The following is a 23901-nucleotide window of genomic DNA, read 5'->3' as shown; positions in this document are numbered from 1 at the left end:
TGTCTTTCTCGTGGACAACGTCCTCCTCTTCCCTCCTTTCTTCCCCCTGCATGAGCTCAGTCCTGCTTCCCGCAGGGTCGGTTCCGTGTAGACTGCTGAAATATTGGCACCCTTGTGCCATCTCCTTCTTCCTCCTCCTTCCTGGATCAATTAAGAAACCAGTTTTTCCTCTTGCTCTTCTCTGCTTGTCTTCTCCTTCCTGCTCTTCTTGAGAAGGAAAAGTAAATGCTTCTGATGAAGTAATCCCTGGTCGTTGGCACTTGTTGCTTCAGATAATTTCTGTAAAAACAAACTCCCTCTGTTTCTTGAGGTTCTGTGCGAGCCGCATTACGAATTGAGCAACTTTTTGATCTCTTTGAGCGTTGCGTGTGTGCCCTTATCTGATTTTTGTACCAGCTGCTGCCATTGTTTTTGTTTGTGTAGAAGCCGGTATACTTGGAAGTATCCCTTTAGGAGATAAAGGGGCTGGTTTTAAGACATGAAATGTACAGGTATGTGCTTGATGAACTTGTATGCGCTGATATCATCATGTGCTCATATTAGGCAGTGTGCCAGTGGCAGAATTGGGCCATTTGCATTCAGTTTTAACATGTGGGCACTAAAAAGTATAGGTTCTGCTCACCAACTCATTTCGTGACTGCTTTCAGAAATCGGACACAAAGCATTTTTTCCTCGTTTTTGCTGAATCAGTTTCAAGCTCCTTGCCTTCCTACTTTGATGTCCTCTTTTTAACTTTAACCATGTTTCTTTCCCATTCTGTTTTGCATCTTCTCTCATTCGTCTTGAACAAAGTGCGAGCCCTAAATTATAGCAAACTTTTTTCTTCTTCCAAATGTTCCCACTAAAATAGCATGTGTTTGGGGAATTTTGAATTGTTCCTCTGGGCCCTGCACATGCAAAACACTTATATAACAAAAATAATAGCATTATTATTTGTATAAGAATGCATAATTAGCTTACATCTTTAATTATGCCATATTGGATTATCCTTATCAAATGTTTCTATTCATCTCCTCAGCATTATTGCTGAGAGCATATTCACCAAGATGAAAGTAATCGCATTACGGGTAAGCCATTGTATTAGCTCTAATCCAGGAATTTAAACAGATTGGGGTTGCACTGTGCTGAGTCGGACTATAGTGATTTTGGTGTAAAAATCAGGTATGGATCCTCACTGCTACCGGTCAGAGGAGAGTCAGAAATGAAACTTGTGTTTCTGGGTGTGAGGGACAGTACTACCTCTGGAGACAGGAGTGATAACAAAAATAATTTTGCATTTATGAAATGGGACTGATGCTGAATTCAACAACTGTGTAAGGTGGACAAAGTTCAGTACTTCAGAGTTCTTCACCTCACAAAACTACATCTCCATGGAGGTTCTTCTATTATTATTTACTTCAGAGAACATTAGAATTGAGTTTATAACATTGAAACATTTGTAGTATAATATTTGTCACACATCTATGTACAGTATGGGCTTGTGTAGGCCTATATTATATCTTGTGGGTGTTTGTATGCAGCTGTTTGTATATTGGTCTGAATATGTGTGCATCCAGCAGTATACTTCAATTATGTCTTTATACATACGTAACTACTATATTTCTGTCGCATAGAGGTGCATGTGAGTATTGTTTAACACAGGACTGCTTTTAGGTCTGTATATTGCCAAAGCAGCACAAACAAAATTGAATTTAATTTTGCACTATTAAATTATTCTTCGTGCACTTGATTTGGTCAAAGCTTTTGGCATAAAACCAGGTATTTCCTTCACTGGTAGCAATGTAATCGGAACATCTGAAATCCTAGCCTTGGATTTGTGAAAGCCGGTGCTGAGGATATACTCACATGTTAGGAGCAGGCTTAAGCCATGCTGCAGCTTCTTGGAAATGGGGCTCTGAAAGGCTGCATAGATGTCATGTTTTCTTACAATAAAGGGTGGTCTTTGCTTCAACAGCTCATCATCAGATTATCAGGATTCTTCTTATTAACATATATTTATTTCTTCAAGAGTATTTTTAGTTCTCTGCTATTTGTTTTCACTAGGGATATTTATTTATTTTTCAATCAGCTATGAACTAAAAGCATGTAAAATCTATTCATTGTTTCCAAAGTGAACAATAAGAGCTGATTCTGACCTGTAAAATGCAATGAGACACATTTGGATGGCTTTACTTTTTCTCTCCAGGCAGGTGCAGAGTAATACCTCAAAAGAACCATTATTTTGTGCCTTTATTCCAATGCGTACATAAATGCTTGCATAACCCTTGCACAGCTGCTGTACAAACTACTCATGCCACAAGTATTAGTAATCCTAGCAGGGGAGGTTGCATGGAAAATTGGGGTGTGTATGCTAAACCATATGTACCATGCCCCTGAATCATAAAACTTCTGTTGCTGGAGCAGAGAGGTTTTTGGAGGCTGGATTTTACAGGTCAGGAGGAAAGCAAGATTACACACAACAGCTGCACCCCATGATTTTTCTCCTGTTGAATCTTATCTCACTTGTGCGTTCAAATGAGCAGGAAACAGAATTTGGTCCAACTTTATCTTAATTTGGTCTCGGCTTCTACTTTTATTTATTTCATTTCCATAGGAACAATTATTTTAGTAGTTTATTTTGAATACGTCTTAGAGCTGCTCAGATTGGAAATCTGTGCTGCCAATTCAGAGCCTCGTTGGGCTGCAGAGATACAATGTGCATTTTTTTGTCTCTGATTCTGCCCCTGAAATACCTTCCTTTGTATCTGTGATGCTTTGTAGGGGTGTCTCTGCACTGCTGTGAGCACCAAACTCCGTTTGCTGTTATGCCCCAGCTCTGTGCGGCGTGAGGAGCAGGAGGCAATCTACCAGGGCTTTCGCAGAAGAAAATCATCAATCAGAAGTTTATGTTGGAGGCTTTTAAAATAATATGAAGGGACTGTTTCCTCTGCTGGTGTAAATTGGCATAGCACCATTTGAGAAAACAGAAGTGTGCTTATTTACACCAGCAGAGGAACTAACTGGGTTGTTCCAGTACACAGAGTAGTTGGTATTACCGCTGATCTTTTTGTGGCAGAGACTTCAGTTGTACGTGTATCACTATAATAGTTTACTTTTCTGAGACTGGGACTTCTAGGTTTTCAATCAGAAACCTTTTTGCTTTCTAGGCGGTGCTTAGCATGCCCTGAGTTTGCTTTGTAAAGTGCATCCTTTCAGCATTCATCCGAAGCCTTTTCTACAGTTGCCTGAGCCCCATAGGCACGTATATACTGTTAGACTATTAAGATAATTTTTCAGTTAAGACATCGTCAAACTGCAAGCAGGACAATAGAAACAAAACCCCTTTTGTTCTGACTAAACTGTTCCTAATGACCCCCTCTATAAACAGTGGCACCAGCGGAGGTCTCAACAAGGCTCTTCATTGAGACCCCTTTCAAAAGGACAAGCAGAGCAGAACATGGGGCAGAAACTCTCAGAGAGTTACTGCACTTTGCTCCGCTTTGGTGGTCTGACCACAAGAGAGAATCTGTTGTTTTTGTTGTCCGAGACACCCAAAAATAATAATTTAAAAGCATGAATTTCCACAATTAGCATCCTATAAAGACTATTAAATATTTGGATTGTCCAGAAAAGAGCAGAAGGAAACAGTTTGTTTGCTTGTTTGTTTACTTAAATCAAGGGGCTATAAAGTATTCTCATGAACTCCATACAGAAGTATTATTATTATTATTATTATCATCATCATCATCATCATCATTATTTTGGAGAAGGAGGTTAGTTAATTTACCTGCTAATCTCATATGAAAATAAAAACATAAAGTCCAAAGAAATTAAGATTTGTACACTCCAGTAAGATCCTTGCATTTTTCTGGGGGTAAAAATTATCTTTGGGAATGATGTGTGCTTGTCATGAGCTCTGAGCAGGGGAGAGGTTTCTGTTGCTTAATGTCTACAGAAATTGGAGCTATGGTGAAAGATTGAAACCACTAAAAACAAAACTCCTGTTCTTTTATGTAGGTAACTGTCGGATGCTCCATATAGATGACTGTAGCATAGAGTGTGTCTTCATGCAGTTGAAGGCTATGGAGATTATGAATCATTTCCTGATTAGTTCTGTCCCTATTTCTGTGTCCTGAATGCATCAGAACAATAGCATGGAAGACCTTCCATTTAAACAAAAACCTATTTACAGAGCATCTTCATTGTATGTAATTGGGAAGTGTTGATAGGTCAGACAGCAAGACTCCGTGATTTGGGAATTACATCGATTACATTTGCGAATAGAAATGTCAGTTTCTTCTGAAAGAAGCTGGAATTTGTGTTCTGACATCTGATTTACTAGGGATATTTCTAACAGTGCACGGACTACTGCATCAGTTGCAAACGGATAGGAAGGGATCATGGAAGGAGAAGAGAGAACATCCATTAAGACGAGAACCACATACTCTGAGTAAAGGCTAAATCACGGAGACGTTCCTCCTACGAGATCCGGAACACCCCCAAGTCTACACAGTGCTGTGGAGGGCTGGGGGCACCCTGTAATTTGCGGGAAGTGCTGAGCTGGTTCCAGCTTTGGGCTTCTACTCCCTGTGCGTGGGCACAGTGACCCTGCTCTTCCTTCACAGGAGGTTGGGATGGAAGGTTTCAGCGTGCCTGGGAAAGAGGAAGGATCTGGGTAGGAGCAGGATACTGAGAGAAAGAGAAACGTCAAGGAAATCTTTAAGAAATTTCCAGTAGAAACAAAAGGATCTTTGTGAAAGATGCTGTTAGCAAGCCTAATAGGAGGAATGGGGATGTAAAATGAATTGAGAGGGTTTACAAGTTGTACAGAATTGTTCTCAGCCTTGAGGCAAGAACAAAACACGGAGCGCTTACTGCTTACTATATTTGGTATGTATGGAAGAGCAGTTTGGACATCGAGGGAGCTAATAAAATGCAGAGTCTAATTCGTCCCTCCCCTGCACGCTGTGTCAGTGCGCTAGGGACAGAGAAAATATTTCTGTTAAAGGACAATTCTGAGGAAGAACAACTGAGGCTTGACCTGGCCTTTTGTGGAAAAGGATTGATTTTCACTGCAGCTTAGTATAGGTCCGCAAGTATGTGCAGATCTATTCCATGGGTGCAATTTTATTCTTATGTCTATGCATGTAGGCATTGTACTGAGTGATGGAGATCACATTTTCAGCACTAAATATGTAACTAATTTGATAGCACGACTGTACAGAATTAATTTCATCACACCTTTCCACAAAAATCTGCATTTAAGGATTGCTTTTACTGAAAAATTCTGAAAAAGGGTTAAATGTATCTGACTAAAATCTGCTGCCTTTAGCTCACAGACTTCCCAGTTGAAAATGCCAGGTGGATGGGCTGAAAAAAAACACCTTGTTTTCTGAATTCATCTACAGACACTCGTAGGAATTAATTTATTGGAATAAATGAACATATGGATTTCTGTTTTCAATGTCATGTAAAACAGATTTTATTTAATGATTTTACTAGAGACTGTAATGTTTAGGGGTCATATTAGAGATGTCGTAATTGTTAATTATGGAGAACAAGTCTCAAAGATTTTTTCGCCTAGTTCTCATGTGATTGCATTAGGATAACGATGAGGATAAAGGTTACAACACGGACTTCATATTAACTTTGATGCAAAATTGCTTTCTCTTGAATGTGATGAATGTGGTTATACATGAATCTTCTGAGCCAAAGTATTCTTAAACAGTGATGCTGCCTTTCGTGCAGTTTTGTGATTCTCTTAGATTTTAATATTGTTAGTTGTTGTTTATTCCAGTGCATATAAATGTTTATTGCAAGCTTTCCACCGTATAATAGCAACAATAAGACACAGGTATATTGGTATAAAACAGTGGTCTTTAAAATTTTCTGATCTGCAGACTTTGGAGGCAGCCAATTCTTTATGTCATATCAAAGCCATCTGTCTTCTTTACCTTTTTGGATCCCTGTAAAAGCAGTTCATGGGCCCCAAAACCTAGTGAAACACACTTTAAAAACATTGATGTAGGAGAATATAGAAATCACAAATCAAATTATTTTTGCCTATGCAAAAGGGAAATGTCTCTCATCTAAAGGCCAGCAACTTGGATGAAGTTATAAGAGACAAAAATGAATCGAAGAGTTAAGGGTGGTGCACTGAGAATTAGGGTTGTCCAGAAACAAAAAAAAAAAATCTAGTATGTAAAAAAAAAAAATTAACGGTTTTGACATTTGTTTTAGATTTGTCACAGAATGATTTAAAAAACAAAACATGAATAGAAAGAATGAGACATCCCAGAATAGCCAACATCCAGTGGCTAGGGTATTTACTTGGGCCATATCCAAGCAGTGCTTTATGGGATTTGGAGCAGACATTTGACATAATGTTTTCAACGTTATTTTTGTCAGACAAATTTGGGCTCTGAAGTGGATTGAAAAAGAGCTTAGTTGGAGTCTCGTACTTTGTAGGTGTGACTTAGATGCCACACTATTTGGTTGTAGGGAAATTCATAAATTCATAAGGAATATGTAGAGCAAAATATAAAAAGATGTTGATGACTTTCTCTCAGCTAATACTGAAACTAAGTTAAGTTGTTTGTGGGGATAAGACAGAAAATGTGCTGGGGTGAAATTTCAGTTCTTCTCCTTTGCTTTGCAGACGTGGATCTTGCAATCTAGGCTCCACTGGACACACATGTTCAGCTTCTCTTTCTGGTTTAGCCTCTGCTCCTGCCAACCTCCCACTATTTCATATTCCTTCCTTCCTGCGGTCTTTCTTACAGGCTAGCCTGATCCGACCGTCCATGCACTTCCCTAGCACTGTGCACCCTTGGGCATTATTGACTAAGAACTGGGACTTGAAAGTGTCCTGGGAATCAAAAGGTGTGCATCAAGGTGGAGAGCCTGCATTTCAACAGCACGCTCTCTCCGTGCCTCAGCGCTCTCAATTCATTAATCAGCATAGTTAATTTTAAAGAATTTACCATTTCTGCAGATGGTTATTAGAAAGATTATTACAGGGTTAATGAAAACAGTTGTCCCATTACTGTAGATGAAGTCAACAAACTTTGGCATGCCTTGTAATACAGCGTTATTGCAGACCATGTATGCAGTCAATGCCTTGTTTTCCTAGAAGAACAAAGTGGAAATATAGTTTGCATCAGATATTAAATGTGGTTTACCCAATTCGCCAAGCAGTTAAATCATTAAACAATATTGGGGGTAACAGCATTTGATATTACGTCTGCCTCTCAGCTCCTTTCTCCTGTACAGACTCAGTACCCTTAACGTTTTGCTTTTAACACACTCTTCTGAACAATTCAAGTGTCAATAAGTGAAAACAAATACCATGCAGTGACAGCAAAACCATATAAGCTGTCTCCAGACCAGGATGTAGTATAGCTGTGCCAATTCACCTACAGAGAAATAAAGTAGGCCAATTACCTACCTGGAAGCAAAATTTATTAGCTCTGGTGCAAGTGCCTTGTTCTGCTCCCAGAACCTGGTCGAGCTTGTTTGGAGCTACCTCAGGTAGTCTGAACAGGTGCTGTGCGCACTTCCTGTAATTTAGGAAGCTCTGGGTGATGCTCTACTTTAGACGAAACACATAAACAAGATTCTACTGACTTCTGGTCAGTGGAGATCCTATCAAGCCTCTCAGTCTGGTTCCCTAGGGAAAATACTTGCACAACCGTGTTATTTGTCTGACCCAGTTTCCAGTATGCTGACACGTTTGTCACAGGTTACGTAGATGCTTCAGAGATACTGTCCTTACCATTACTGCAGGAATTAGCACCTAAGGAGAGGAAGGAATTCTTATTAATATTCCCATTGAGAAGAAGGGAGAATTTAGCAATTCTTCATTGTGGTTGACAACAGCAAATGATTTAACTAATTTGCAGATTACTCTGATACTCCTTAGCAAATGCACTGTTTTATTGAGCTGCCAAATCAAAACAGTCTGGAGATGGCTAGGGGAGGGATGCCAGGGCACGCCAGGGTAGTCCTCAGTGAAAAATAAATGTTCTTGGTGTGGGGGAGAGTCGGGAAGGCTGAGGGAGGCTTGGGGGTGTTGCGGTGTGACTGCGGTAGAGGGCATGGGGACAGCTGGGGTTGTTGGGATAGGGAGGTGTGAGAGTTGTGACATAAATCAGTAAGGGATCAAGCTTCATTATGTCCACTTTTCTGGGAATAATTTGTTAGGAAAGTATTGAGATCTTAGTTTGAGCGTTTTTAGATATTCACTCTGATTTAACCCTTCTACAATTCCATGTATTGGTTGTACGTGGTATACCTCCTTGCTGCTACACAGCAGGAATCTGTTGTTATTTGACCCGAAAAGATCATTATGCTAGCTTTATTTGGTGTGCATTTAATAAAGTTGTAGCCATTGTGACTATAACTCATGACTCTCAGTCATTCCTCAGTGGTGTAACCAGCGATTCGGCATTCCAGTAACATCAGTTCAAAGTTCAAAAATGAAAGACTCAAATGTATGCCAGAGCATTGTGACTTTTATTACTCCTCTCCTCCCGCACTTCTCTGTTAGGAAGATACATTCTCTAGCTGTAGAAATGAGAAGTACAAAGCAGCCTTAGACCTTGTAGTGCAAAATGTAAAACGCGATGTTATCTGCAGAAAGTGGACTTTAGATTCTATCAGTGCACGTTTAGCATAAAGCATTTCCTATGGTAATGTCTCTCACTTTCCCAGACTTTTACAGGCTCCAAGTGGCACACAGGCTGCAGACCTCTTTGTAATGTTAATGAATCATCTTAATGGACTGTTTTAGCAGAAACATTCATCACCTTTTGTACCACAATGATTTTTTTTGTTATACTTAAATGGTTAAGTAGGCAATAAATGCCTATCAGACCAACCACTATGGTCTAGTAATCCACCTCACTATAAATCACCAGTGGATTATTATTGTCCTGTTTAATTAACACTCTTAAGGGATTCTATCGTTGGATAGACTTTCACCTTGCACTAAGCAGGCATTAACATTTCAAGTAAGAAAAAGTGTGTTTATGTGAGAAGTGTTAATCAGTGTGACCTGGAGCTGGTCGTGGTGGGTTGGATGAAATATGTGCTTGTGTGCATGTCTGTGCGTCCATGGGCGCTGGTTCCTTACACCGCTGTTCAATGGAAGCTGAAATCAGACCTGTAAACACTTTTTAAGTAATAGCAAATAGTTGTGGCAGTATCATCTGTATTAGGTCTTAAAGATATTTGAATATATTTAGTAGTAAATGGCAGCTCTAAAAGATTTAACCACAGGAGTTGGGAAGATGACATTTTTACATTTATTGTGAGTGTACGTTTTGCTTGTAATTTCATTATTTATTTATTTATTTTTGTGGTCTAATTCAGTCTGAAGTAGTTTTAGGGGACCTGACCAAACTCTTTTCTTTTTTTGCAACAAAAGGTGAGAGGGGAAGTCTGATCCTGTTGCTCCTCTGTGAACTCTTTTCAGACTTCACAGCCAGAAAGAGTAAGCGAAGCAGCGAGAGCTCCTGGGAAAGGCAGGGGGGTCTGTAGGCTTACATACTCCTTGCAGAACAATCCCTGCAGTTCTTTTGCAAACGAAATTCCCACACTAGGACACAAGCTGGGTACAGCATCGCTCTCAGTATGCAAACATTTTTGTACATAACATAGGTCAGTGCCGTTTTCCTCCTCTCGGAGAAATATAAAGATGGCCTTTTTTTTTTTTTTTCTCCTGTAATATAATATAATGCATTTAATAGTAATTTCCTTGTCTTTTGTCAGAAGATAAAGACATGTGAAAAAGGCTCTTGTTAATGCAGCGTTTCCCATCCATGAAATCTAATCCTGCTTTCTTTGATTTAGTTACACACGTAACACTAGCAGTGCACTTACCAACTGCACATGCTATCGGTGCCCATACTAGCGGCGGTTATGTGAGATTAACCAAGTGCTCTATTTCCATTTCACAGGCATAGCAACTAATGCATAAACGTTGAGAGATCTGAGGTCTGTAAGAGTCACAGCTCGTAGCATAGCTCGTTAAACCCTGTTTCTGGTCTGCACATCCCTGTCCTCTTGGCTTTTTATTAAATTATTTCCTAGTACAGCCTCCTGCAAATTAAAGAAGAATTAAAACTGCTAAGTGGTAGACAAACACTAGATCTTTTAAATTAAGAGACTGAATCTCTTTGTATAAATTCATTCCCTGAAACAAAACTTCTGGACGATTGTCTTTCCTCTAAGATTCCGTAGATCCATTGACAGACAGAATCCTATAAGTGGAAATTCAATGTAGTTATTGATCAGAGGCAAAAACATAGCATTACAATTTTCACTGGGTATTTTTTTTTCAGATACATGGTTGCACACTAATCTGCCAGTTTTTATGCTATTTGTAATTGAAAAGGTGGGAAATTATTCACAGCTGAACATGTAGGAAATAGCACAAAACACGAAAGGAGTTTGAACATGACAAGAAATTAAACTAAGCTCATTAAAGGGATGCTGTTATTGCACGAAGAACTGCAGTGACAGAAAATAAGAACATCATGGTGTGGTATGTGTGCATTGATCATACAATGGATTTTGCAAACCATTTAACAGAGATGCATAAAAAACACACACACAGTTTCAAGTGTAGGCATGTCCTGAGAAGAATCTCCTTCGTTCCCTCTAGACACACCCTGCTAATTAAATCCATCATTGCCTAGCAGTAAGCCCCAGGGTTCAATCTTTTCTGGAGCACTGTTACTATCCAACATTTTAGCTCATACAGTGGGCAGCCAAGATTTCATGTCTATGCATATAGTAGGACTCGTAGCCAATATTTCTTACATACTCTCCTCCTCTCCGTCCCCATCTGGGTACATAATGTAGATATATATTTTTTTAATAGGTAAAATTTTGACGTTCCTTTCAGATTGCTTTCTTATATTCTAGTGCAAAAACCTGTATGAGGGTGGGAAGCTAAAGTCTAATAAAATCAGGAAGCTGTGCTCCACGTAGCTAGCTGGCCATGAGAAACATCAGCAAGGATGAATATTGAATGACTTCTATAGTCCAGCCAGGTTTTATCGGAACAGGTCATCAACCAGTAGGCTGCCCAAACCTGTTCCACTGCTTCCCCATTGATTAAATATCTGGAGACATTTACACGTAGATCAAATTCTCCACAATCTATTTTATCTCAATCACACCCAAGTTCTTTTTCAAGCTAAGGCAAAAAAAGTTCCCTCCGGTGTCAAGAAAAGATGGTATATCTCCCTGAGGTACTTCTGTGCTTTGGGTTTCTTTGGAGCCAAACTATGACCTCAGCTTCCCCTGGGCTGACATCAGTGGGACTGCAGGGGGTAGAAGGGAGGTGAAGCCTGCCTGTGTGTGCCCAAATGTTAAGGAATTTAAAACCTTTTTTTTTTTTTTCTTTTTTTCATTTGATTGTAGAACTGACATTTATGGGGAAAGAAAGGAATAGAGGGCGTGTGAGCTTCCAGCCTTGTTCAGAAGGCTAAAATTGCTTCTGAATCTTGATACCTGTATTACCCAAGACAAGACAGATGGTTTTACATGGAATTCTCACCTGCTGCTTTCATTTCATGATTTCTACTCTTCTTCTTGTATGTTTGTTCCCAATCTATTTACCTGCTAATAATTTCTTACCCGATTGTCATGCTGCAGGCATCCTTAGCACTGTGTTCCCCTCTCCTACCTGATCTGTGGCAGTAGGGATCATTGATCCTTCACTGTCTTTCAACACAGTAAGGGGCATCAAAAGAGACTCACAGATTGCAGGTTGAAGGCAAACAAAAGGAGACACGTCTTCAGCAGTGAGTAGTAAATCTGTGGAACTCCCTGTCACAGGACGTTTTGCATGTTAGACGTGTGCATGTACAAATCCGTAGAAGAAAATAGTCTCTGAATACAAAGTCACTGCCCCTGGTTCCAGAAGCCCTTGAGTCATAAACAGGACACTGGGAAACTGTGCTGGGAAAGCATCACTGCATGCTTATACTCTTCTCACGATGCCCAGTATTGCTTGCTGTCAGAAGCAGAACATTAGGACAGGTGAACTTTGAATTAATGAGTGTGATACTTCCTATGCTTTTTATTACGAATAGGAGGCAGGAGGCAATTCAAAGTGGTCAAAACAGGGCTGCAAAGTGCTGTGGTGTTTGCTCTCCTACTCTTCCACATTAGACCAGGCTTGGGAGACACAGTAGGTGTTTCGTGTCTTTTGTTGCCGACTGCTCTGAAAAGCTCATACAAAAGCTCTCATCAAGGGAATGTACGTAGCAGTTCATGAATCCTTTTAGCAATATGTTGAAGCACAGAGATTAAATTAGATTAAAACTGATGAATTCAGTATAATGGGAGTGAACTCTCTGGGATGCCTTTGCAAAAAAAAAAAAAAGTTTCAAACACTAGTTGATCTGATAAAGCATGAACCACTATCCATATAACTCCAGAAATTTTACATTATGCTTACTATTTACAATTTCTGTGGACACAGTAATCAAATAGTCAGAAATCCTCGGTTTGCATGTAGGTGAGTTCACACTTCAGGTTTTAGCATTGTAGAGGTCACTGTAAACATTTTGTGCTTCTCAGATGGAAAGTCTGTATTGAAAATGCTAACCACACGTTAGTGGAAATGGAAGAAAACACAAAGGAAGAAAATCAATTTTTTAACTGAGTGCTGAAAAGCTGAATGGTTGGTACTGGATTTGAGAGGCACTAAAATTAGTGAAAGCCATCTGAAAAATGCTCGTAGGTTTAAAAACCTAAGGTAAAGTTGAAAACTTCTGGGTGCCACAAAGTGCATTATATAGAATATCTGCAGTTTCAACAATCAGAATTAACCCCTTTATTATAGTGCATATTCCAGTATGGTCTTTTAAACAGATGATTAGATAAATATCTCAGCTGATGCAATAAATACCTGAAAGTGCATGTAATAAATACAAGAAATAACCTGTCTTCATTATTCAAGTAACTGCAGCTTGTTCATTTGTATACTCACATTGTTTGGGCTGATGAATTTTTGCAGTTTCCTTTCAATAGTTTTTCTTTTCTTACAAACATTTTTCTTTATGCCTCTAGACAAAGTGGTGCAATGGTTCCCAAACAAGTCAATTAATTAATTATGAAAAGCTAATCTTTGTTATCTATAATTTTTTTATGAGATGACAGTCCATATTATATTTCAGATTAAGCATTTCTGTTTTTCACTGGTGCAAAGAAAACTCATTCCTCACAAAAATAGTATTCTGTCAACTAGTACTTGAACACAAAGAAATTTAATGAAAAATGTAGCATACAGGTAACATATATATGTTGCGTACATGTATAATAAAATGTGTGTAGTAGTGCAATATATGTAGTATTGAAACTAGGAGATATCTGAAAGAGTAAGAAACCAGAAGATGATTTTTTTTTTGTATTATTATTATTATATATTAGGTTCTTCAATTGTAATTTTACCAAGGTGTTGTTTTTGTAGTTGTTGAGGTTTTGTTCCCCCCTCCCCGCAAGGAACGCCTGAAAAGCACATAACATTGTTCTCTAATTTCAGCTGAGCCCACCCATGCAGCGCTGTATGGCCATCGCTCCTGGTGCCGTCATACAACACTGCCTACCCAGGGGCACGTGGCCAGCACCTCTCTAACTGCCAGCCAGGCACTCTGGTAGCAGCACACAGATAAGGGGCATGAGTAGAGAAAAGGAGAGTATGACAGGTTTTTCCATGGCTGAACAACTTCTGCATCTGTGCCCTGGGGACTGTAAATAGCTAGTATAGCTTACTGTACGCTATTGCTGCTCTTGCCAGAAAGTGAAGGGAGCACAGAGATGAACTTTACATCTCATTAGCGTCATTCTGCCTCAGAGCATTTATAGGCAAGAATCTTACCTAGAAAGGCAGTTGGCAAAACTTACAGCACTGATTTTGTTTTTTAAAATTAAGATAAAAATATGCATGTGTTACACAGAAATGTTTCTCAAATTTCTCAAGTCCATTTACTGATTTCACAGTTATGAAGACTTGAAAAGTTATTGATAATTTCTCAGACACTCATCGTAAAAGTATTTTTATTACAGTGTTTCAGCATGTCTGACCTCAGTGTATTGCTTAATATATTTATTATAAGTGTGTCATAAAACACGGAAACAAATGTATCTTGTCAAAGTAAAAGTTTTCTTGGTTTAAATCTCCAGCAAAAGACTGAATGTTGTGTAATGCAGGAAAAACATTCTGTTCCTGTTGCCCCATCATAATGGAAAACTAATATGGATTAGGATCATGGCTATATATTCTGCAAGGGTTTACACTGTGAAGCTGGCAATATTTAATTTTTGAAATTAGATGTTTTCCAATGGGAGTGGAAATTGTTGAGAGTCTCTGTAAATGTTGTCTTTTGTATTATGTAAATGATTTGATTTTTTTTTTCTCTTATTCTACATTATTACTGACTAAATCTGTCACAAGTACAGTGACCTCTTTAGTTTGTGGTATGTTATTTCTTCCTCCACACAAGGAGAATATGTACAATACAAATGTGAAGTACGTTTCTGAGGGAGGCCCACTACCAAAATCAAGATGAGGGCACAGAGTGTTAGGAAAACATTTCAGTCAGTCATCTTTCGGACCTAGAGTCTCTGAGTTTGAAGGTTATCCCCTAATTTGTTAAAACACATTCCAATTGGGGGAAAAAAAAAAAAAAAAAAGATAATTTCTTCCATAAATCCTCCTGATGCGTAGCTGGTTTCTCCTATTCTGGCCCTTTTTTTGTCCTATTTCTTCCAAATTGTAGCCCGAGATTTGTCTAGTTTGGCTTCCCATTTATTGTTTTCTTCCTCCTTGCCACTCTTTCGGTACTTTCCAGTGCAACAGTGACATGAAAGGATTTAGGTAATAATCTTGTAATGGATTGCTGGCCCAGAATGAAACCTCATTTCTTCTTTCCCAGGACTCCCTGGGAATCCTTTTGCCACAGCTTTTTTACCTCCCCGGGGAGATTATACAAAATTGTTCCTGTGGCCATTCATTCTGTCAGTGTGAGGAGACAGTGGGATTCCCATCAGTTCCCAGGAGCAGGCCCATGATTTCCAGAAAACGTGCCGTCAGCACAGCACTTCTTACTACAGTTGTAAGTTCTTACAACATTTCAATAGGGTGTCAGTAATCCCAGTACATACGCAAATCTGTGAAGTTATTTGGGTCCCTCCAGACAACTGGTGTGGTGTAATTGGCAAAGCTGACTTTCTATAAAGAGTTGCCTTTCTCTGTCAGACTATGCAACATATATATGAATATAATCATATATTAATATTTATTTTATGAGGTAAAACTTTATAACTGAGTCCTTGAAAAACTATATAAAGACAAAATTATTTTAAAGGTTTTCAAGACGCATTGTTTTGTTTTTCTAACTACTGTCCTTACATTTCGTGATATAATTTGTGCATATATTTCAGCAAATACAGTTTTCTGGAAGTAAATTTCCATTTCAGAAAATTTAGTTTCTATAGAATAAATTTGTTTTGTAAAACTCAACTAGTTTTTAACAGAAGAATTTAAAAAATTATTTTTGATCAAAATGAAGATTTTGATGTGTTGGCCATCAAAATATGGGTGAAAATCTAGAAAATCAAAGTACTTAAAATTTAAAGGACCAGTTCTCTCCTATTTGAATCTCTGAAAGAAGAGCCAACAGAGTGTAATAGCAGCTGTTCAGCAACATCTATTATTTGCTTACATTACATCACTAATATGAGGCACCCTGTCGTTAAAATGAGAGTTAGGAATTGGCACTCCTGATTCCCTTCTTAGCATTCTATAATTTTGCTGAGGATATGATCTCATCCAGCTCTCCACACCAAGTAAGAATCTAGATTGGTTGACGTGAAGGTTAGTTTTCCTTCTGGTGAAGCATCAAACTTTATTAAAAGGCTGAAAGAAAATCTTCAGCTTAATTCATAAAGAAAGCTTTAAATATTGCTATCTTAGAACTAATGGATAGATGATAGTATCTTCAGCAACACCCTTTATGTACCGATTATTTTTCACTTTGCTTGACATGGTAAGGTCCCAATCTCGCATTCCTGGCACTCAAAACTCCCAGTGAATGGATCCAGTATGGAAGCATTCCAGCACAATGCATGAGAGACCCTTTAACATTTCAGAGTGGAGGACATGCAGACAAATAATGAAATAATAAATTAACACTGCACCATTTTTTTTAGACAGGAACTCTGTCTCTGGTAACAAGTGCTTGTCCCACCTGTCATCCACCTACGCCTAAGGCGCAGACAGGAATTTTTTTCCAGTGCCTAGAAGAGGCACTGCTGACAGCATGTGGCTATTTGTTATTTATTTATTCAAGTTAATGGGCTACCACCAAAAAAGCTTGGCTATCACAAAGGTTTGAAACTGTTGTATATTTCTGTCTAACGTCGTGCATTGATGTTATTAAGACTGATGACTGAGATGTGAGTTCTTTCAATCAGAGACTGCAAGAAATATATTTTGTTAATATTTTTCCCTGACTTAATTAGGTATGTTTTTAATTATTTAGTTAAGCTGATGCAACATCCTGTAATGGATGTAGCCTTGCAGATGTAGAGATGTTCTTAGCATGTAAGTAAATGATTATAGTAAGTTATAATAATATATCTTATGTTAGCAAATTCAATAAGGGATCTTAATTGCATCAGGATCTGACCAAAAGTTCCTTGTCTACCATTTTGCCACATATTATATTTCAGACTTTAGATAGTATTCTGTAATAGATAATAATAATAATAGTAATAAAAATAATAAAATGCTCCCCCCCCCCCTTTTTTTCCTTACTATAGATATGCATGGATACCGTGCATTTATCTGTGCAGGAAGACTAACCACAATAGCTATTTCTGAATAAACTGTTCCATAATAACTCCCTGTGTGGATATTCTAGTCTGGAAAAGTCACGGGTCAGACAGTAAGCTGTTGCAGAATAGCTTACTCTGCAATAGCAATTCCAGTCAATTTTCCAGTGTAGAAAAAACCCTTAGTCCACAGCTCCAAACTCTTGTTTGTGCCAGAAGATCTTGTCTTTAGAGAATAGTATAAATTTGTTCTATTCTATTCTTTAAGCACTGAAGTCCCGTTGGGATCAGCCAGGGAGAGCTTTATATTACAGAAGTTTTTATTTATGTGCACAGATTCTGTAGTTTTATTTATGAAACATTTAATTAACACCTTCTTGTAACTGTGAGCTGTATACCTTTTTGGCTGCAGGATGTCCTCAGTGCTCTTCTGGCTCAGTACTTTCTAGAACCTGGTCCTAAAAGAAGCCAGAAAGTTGCCTGGAAGAAGATCCCTCAAGCCAGGCTCAAGATGGTTAGATGGTTAGTAGTTTTCGTTGCCAACAGCAGTGAATCAAAGCAAAACAAAGCAAAATGTCATACCTTCCTCCATGCCCAAATACAGAAGATGGCTTATAGCAGTGACATCCATGTCTGAGTTTCCCCAGAGAAAAGAGTTGTCTACAAATATGCAGAAAGACTTCACAAAATGTTTGAATGGACTAAAAATTTATCCAAGAAAAAGGTGCAGAGAAGTCTTCATGAAAGTCCAGTTAATCTTAGTGCATTCAAAATTGCTTTTACAACATCACAGTAAAGCATGTTTTTGTTGGATTCCTGTTTACATTTGGATCATGGGTTTTCTTCTCTCCTCCAGTAAAAAACAAACAAACAGAAAACAGCAGACCAAGACAAGACATCTATGCTATTTTTTTATTTGGTACAATTTTACTGAGCCTTAGGACCCTCCAAAGCAAAGGTTGCCATTTATCCAAAATTGCATCACAGTGCCCCTGGCATTTTTGTGTTACTAATTAACAGTAATAACTTAATTAAAATCTCCAAATGCATTTTAAATGGTGACATAAAACTGATTTTAATCTAGGCTTCCAAAAATGAAGCAGAAGTCTGTTAATCAGCTGCCCCACCCTTTTTGATATTTGTATGGCCCACAGTACTCAGTGTCAAAATAGACTCCTACATCACTCTCTTACTTCATTTTCCCCAGGCGTTATTAGTTAATAATGAAGGTCTAAAGTCCATCCCAGGTTTTACCTGTTGGCATAAATCTGGGGCCAGGACAGCAGTGGTGGAGCATTCACATAAATGAAAGAACAGATTTTGGCTCAAGTATTTTTAATGTACAGCAGCTGGCATTTTTGGGTTTGAGGAGCAAAATCACACCTGAGTTTTCATGCTCTCTAGGATTTTGCCAACAAAAGGAAAATAAAAAATAAACAAGATGTTTTACCTTTTTCAAAACCAGAGGAAATGGTGCAGCTGTTTCTGAGAATGTATTCTATTGACCACTATGTCCAAGCTGTCACATCAACACGGAATGGAAGACATTCTTGCTTTCCAGTTACGTTTTAACACAAATGTCTTTCATTTGTTTGTTTCAACATATTTTTCCTTTAACACATTTTTTTAATAATCAGAATTTTTCCTAATAACATGTTTATTCAATGTTCAGTTAAACCAGATTTGGAATTTTACAAGTATAAAGATGTTTACAAATCATTTCATTAGATGCTATTACCACTTCCATGATATGGTGTGTAGCTACCTGAAAACTTACCACTGTTGGCAAGTGGGTTTTGTCAGATTCTTACCGTATGGACAATAGTGGCATCTGATTACTGGGAGTTGCCAAAGAGAGTGGAAGGAATTGGCTGTAAGTTACTCCCAGTCCCCGAGCCATTTAACTCTAATTATTTATTTAGCTGATATGTAGAAACTTCAGACCACGTTCTCATTTGATTCCCATTCCTAGCAATGGAAAATGTGGCAATAGGTAAGTGTTAGGCATTTATCTCTTTTAGAAATAGACAGGTAGTTGATGTAAAGGGTGGTGCCATTTATTTGCCTGATTCTGTTATTATTCAGCTGTCATGGGATTTTGATACAGAATACAGCAGAGTTTAACATTTTGCCTGCAATTATATTTATTATTTGTATGTGAGAGACGTGTAGGTTATTCAACAGCAAGACAATCTTTGTTTTATTTTCAGCTGAGTCACTTCCATAGAGGCTTGGATGTTTCAAAATATCTTCTCTCTTTATATTCCTTCACAACATGCTCTTCAAAAGAATAATAAAAGAAGCTGAACGCCCAACTTCCCATTATAAAATCCTATTCTCATTTTCATGTAACTTTTCCAAGCCTTAAAGCTGCTGCAGCTGATTTTTTTATTATTATTTTATTTTATTTTTCCAGGGAGGGTACATGCCTACAGTGTGCAGTTCCTTTTTTTAAAACTGCTGCAAGGATGAGAAGTTGATACAGTAACTTGGACTACAGAGAGAGGGAGAATCCCTAAGGATTCAGGAGGCTTCAGGGGTGCTCTATTTTAGTGTGAGACCAGTTTAGGATTGAGAAATAATGGCTGTGATAGTATGGGGCAAGCTCAAACTTCTCAGCACATAAAATTTATATTTTTGTATGTTCAGAAAACTAATTCTGTTTGCAGCTTAATTATTATCAATGAAACTCTTCTGGCATTTATACTGAATTGTGAAAAGACATCTTTTCATTCATTTCACTTTGTGTTTCTTTGTCTCAAAAACCTGTCTTGTCCTGCCACCCAAAATATATTATTGCCCCTAAGAGCACTAGAAAATGCTGGATCTGAAATTCACAGTAACAGAAATTAGATGAAAGTTACTTTTACTTTTAAGAAAGGCCTGTTAGTGTTTATTTCTGTCTGAGAGATAAAACAACAACAACAAAAAAGGGATGGTAACAAAAAACCACTTCCTCTCATGATTGTGACTTGGCTCTCTTTCAGAGAGATATAAATAAATATTTTGCAATAAATATTTTGCAGGTGTTTCTCCCTCCAGAGCTAGGCAAACTGAAAATATGTAAAAGTTGGTTTTTTCTTTAACTTATTTTTATTATTTATTAATTTATTTAACCAAACGTGTTAGTTAAAAGGAGATATTTTGAAGTTGTTAGCTGTTAGCAGAGAATGACTATACATCTCTCTCAATTTCTTTCTTTCTTTCTTTTTTTTTTTTTCCCCCCTCTGGGCTTTGCTCATTTGAAAAAGATCAGTAACTTTTCATGTAAGTGGCAGGTGATAGGTCTGGCTCCTGTTTCATCCTAACTTATTCATAGTAAAATCTGCTGGCTCACAAAATGTCTGTCCTTCCAGCAATTGTCCAGATCACAGCCAAGGGAGCCGGAAAGAAACTGAAGCTTGCTGGAACATAGTAGGCATACTCCCAAGAAGCTCTTAAATGCCTGGTGGGGATTTTGTTTCTCCTGTTCTCACTGTAGTTTTTAAGCTTCCATCTATCTCCTTAACACTTCTAGCTGGCCCAAATACTTCTGCTTGCACTGAATCGCTACAATTTGGAGAGGTTTGTCTTTTTTTAAGCATGAGTGAAAGACAGGATTTGACATTAATTGAAAATAAACCTATCAGGTCCACTGGTATGCCTGCCAGTCCACTAAAACAATTAAGGACAGACCATTTGGCGAGAAATACTTACATGACGATCATGTAAACTTAATGTAAGAGATGAACTACACATGAAAAGAGGAAAAATCTTTTGATAAGGCATGCTGTGAAGAAAAGGAAATAGCATACTATATATTTTATATAATATTTGTTCTGCTGATGCAGTGCTTTGTATATAAAATGTCAGAATCAAGCAATTTAATAAGTTGGCACTAAATAAATGCGCATTTTTGTACTACATAGCTCTTTTATTATGTACTATGTAATGATTACAACAGCTTTTGATCCAGATAGGCTCCTCTTCAACAGTTAAAGAACATACTTAGAAATTGGCATTAGACATCTCATACAATTTCACAACACAGGTTTTTTCAAAAGTATTCTGATAAGAGCATACATTTATAACAGGAGGCAATCCTAAGGGGATTATCGGTAATAGTCTGTCTTTTAAAACAAATCTGAAAGTGTTTCATTACTTATAATATCTGTTTTATCAAAGATGTGAAATTATAGTGCAGGATTTAACAGCTTCCAAGTAGTAATCTTCTGTATGCCATCTGTGGTGCCCTCTACTGCACATCTTTGTAGGAGCAAGACAACGCAGTTGAAACTGCATTCATTGTACTGCTTTTTCACATTTTTCTTTCCATCTTAACATTTAATAATGCTTTAGTATTTGTTTTCCTAGTCATTCTCCCTCTAATTCACATAAAACAGCAGTCAGTATTTACAATTGAAAAGCATTTTTAAAAAATAAAGCAGAGTTTTTAAAGGAGAAATAAATAAATAAATAGGTCTTTAGTAAATGAACCTGCTACTTTATTTACTGACTGTTGTTCATACACTGGTCATATTCTTGATACTAGTTTATGTGTTTACTAATACATATATAAAAATGTATATATATTTATGTGTATGCTTGTATATGTATATATTTGTATATTTTTTATTCTCTCCTTTGTTAATTCTGGCATAAGCATTGAGAATTTTGGTCCTGCTTTTTTCCAGTTGCTGTTTGCTGCTTTGAAAAAGGGGAAAGGCATTAAATTAGTTTCTCTCAAGTTGATATATCTAGTTTTGTTTGCAAACTGTTGCTAGAGGCAGGATATAATGTTGTCAGTCCTATATCAAACAAAAATCTGATTTTGATGTTGAACTGTTGGAAAGAGCTACAGAGTTTTTACATAAATATTTCCGGAGTGATCTCAAGGTACCTAAAGGCCAAAGATCTAACATGAAAGAAATGAAAAATTCAATTTATTAATTCCCCTTTCTTTTGCTTGCCTCTGTTAACTGAAGCACCTTGTATTCGTATCTACATAGCCTGAGGCTTTCCTCAAATAAATCAATGCATAATTTTTTTAATTACCTACTCAGGCTGGAGTTGGACTGCTTACTCTTGTCAGTACCAGAGAAGAAATGGAACAGAAGGAGAAACATGCCATCTTCAGCATTTTATGTACTATGTCATCTAACTTGCTAACAACAGGCCTAAGCATCACACCTTTAGAAGTGCTGTTGGTGAGCTAGATACAGCACAGCTTCCAGCGTTACTGACTGCTGTGGGTAAAAGACAATGCTATCAGTGGCGGGCTTATTAAGATTTTCTCTGGAAAGAACAAGTCTTTAAGATGTTTAACTCCTAAGTTACTGCTAATACTCAGAATGACTGCTTTCAGGCAGTCAGTTGCTATGACATAGTTAGGAGTTGAGAACAGTCTTTGGCGTAAAAGAACTGCGAAGGTAAGGCTGTAGGCTTCGGCCATCGGATGGGAGCTGGCCTCGCACTGGTGCACGCCTTGGACCCTCATGTCTCCCAAGAAGTACTGTGTTTTCTCTTTAAACTTTAAACAATGCCTACAAAAATTTCTGATGAGAAAGAGAGTAGAATTTTTGTAGGCAAACACCGAAAGAAAACTGGCATGAAGTGCACCAAGATAATAATCACATGTGGGGTTTCTTTTCAAATTCACAGTTTATCTCTCGCTTTGTATTGTCAATTTTAAAATGATGCCCTCTGGCTGAGGACTGCACATGAATCAGAAATGTCCTTGTTCGGCCAAAAGTCTTAGGACATTCAACAACTTTTGTCTTAAATCTTGACTTCCTCAGAAGCCAGTGATTCACAACACTTAGAATTTCAGGCTGTTTGTTCTGAACACAAGTTTATAACAGTGTATTAAAAAAAAATATGAAAATATATCCCAAGTCTATTCTAAATCTTCTAAATGCTGGAGGCAAATTATAAAAATAATACTAAATATTTAACCTCAATAGAAGTCGAATTCCATTTAGAGGAAGGGAACTGATTTTTTCAGCTTGGTATTGGGACTTTCGGCTTTTCCAGACTTCTTCCAGCTAATGAGAACAATCAGGAAGAGACATTTGATACTAAGGGAAGAAAAAAAAAAAAAACACTTTTTTTTTCCAGAAAGGACAAGAAAAGTATCGATGAGCCATTCAGCCACTTTCTGACCAGTCTGACCAGATTTATCCCAACGGCCTCAAACATTTGGGTGCTACAGAGCGGCCCCAGCACCATTTTGGGGTTCAGGCTGTGGCGGTCAGTCAGGAAGGGCGGGAAAAGGACCCCAGCCGTTAGGAAGGGCGGGGCCAGCTGCTGTCTGTCAGAAAGAGCGGGAAAGGACATTGGTCGGTCGGGAAGGGCGGGAAAAGCCATTGGTCAGCCAGGAAGGGCGGGAATAGTCCCTCATCAGCGCAGGCGGGCGCGGCCGCTCCCGGCCCTTAACAAGGGCGGGAAAAGGCCTCGGTTGGCCAGGAAGAGTTGGTTTTTGACTAGCTTCTACTGTGACGCTCTGCTTTTCCTGACCAGCTGGCCCTTCAATTTGACCTCAAAGAATGAGTTTTAGGTCCAGTGGCCAGAATAGACTTTTCTAATCTGTCGGTCTCCTTGGTCCCTTCTCTAAAATGGCTTCATCCCTCCCGGGGAGGTTGGGCTGGTCTGCGCCAGGTGCCATGGAGGACCACAGTGTGTGCTCCTCTGCGGCGCCAGCGGGGGACGAGGCTGGCCTCGGGGAAACAAGCGTGTCTGCTCGTAGGAGCCATGTCCCTAGGTAAAAGTTGTGAGAAGCAGCACTCGTGCTAACTTTCTGTGGTGGTAGTTAAGTTGGTAGTGCTTGTGCGAAAGTGAAAAACACACCCCACCACAAAAACACCAGGGAGAAGCAGCTTTCGTGCTGTGCAAGCAGCATCTCTGTTTCCTCAGACTTCTCAAAAAGTCTGTAGGTACAGATGGAAATGCCGAAAATAACGACAAAACAAACACATTGAATGTCACTAACAAAAAAAAAAAAGACTGCTCCCATGCACAGTGTCAGCCCCTGAGGCTAAAAGAGACAGGGAACATCTTAGAAGTATTTTAAGAGCAAAAAGATGACAATAATAA

General features: G+C 38.4%; 1 protein-coding gene across 9 annotated transcripts in view; it reads left to right on the top strand.

Moving 5' to 3' along the window:
• The window catches only part of SPO11 (SPO11 initiator of meiotic double strand breaks), a 322526-nt gene that overhangs the window by 284107 nt on the left and 14518 nt on the right, over positions 1–23901 (top strand). For 2 of the 9 annotated variants that reach the window (XM_013190650.3, XM_013190623.3), the window contains exon 1: positions 19008–23569. The exons of the other annotated variants lie outside the window; for them this stretch is intronic. In XM_013190650.3, the coding sequence (XP_013046104.2) occupies positions 23424–23569 (146 nt within the window). In that variant the 5' untranslated portion in view covers positions 19008–23423. Of the gene's footprint in view, positions 1–19007; positions 23570–23901 lie in introns of those variants that run through there. 9 annotated transcript variants of the gene reach the window in all.

The sequence above is a fragment of the Anser cygnoides genome, chromosome 16 (genome assembly GCF_040182565.1).
Source record: "Anser cygnoides isolate HZ-2024a breed goose chromosome 16, Taihu_goose_T2T_genome, whole genome shotgun sequence".
Lineage (NCBI taxonomy): Eukaryota > Metazoa > Chordata > Aves > Anseriformes > Anatidae > Anser > Anser cygnoides.
Note: the sequence above shows the minus strand (reverse complement) of the source record. Positions and strands in the feature narration are given on the sequence as shown.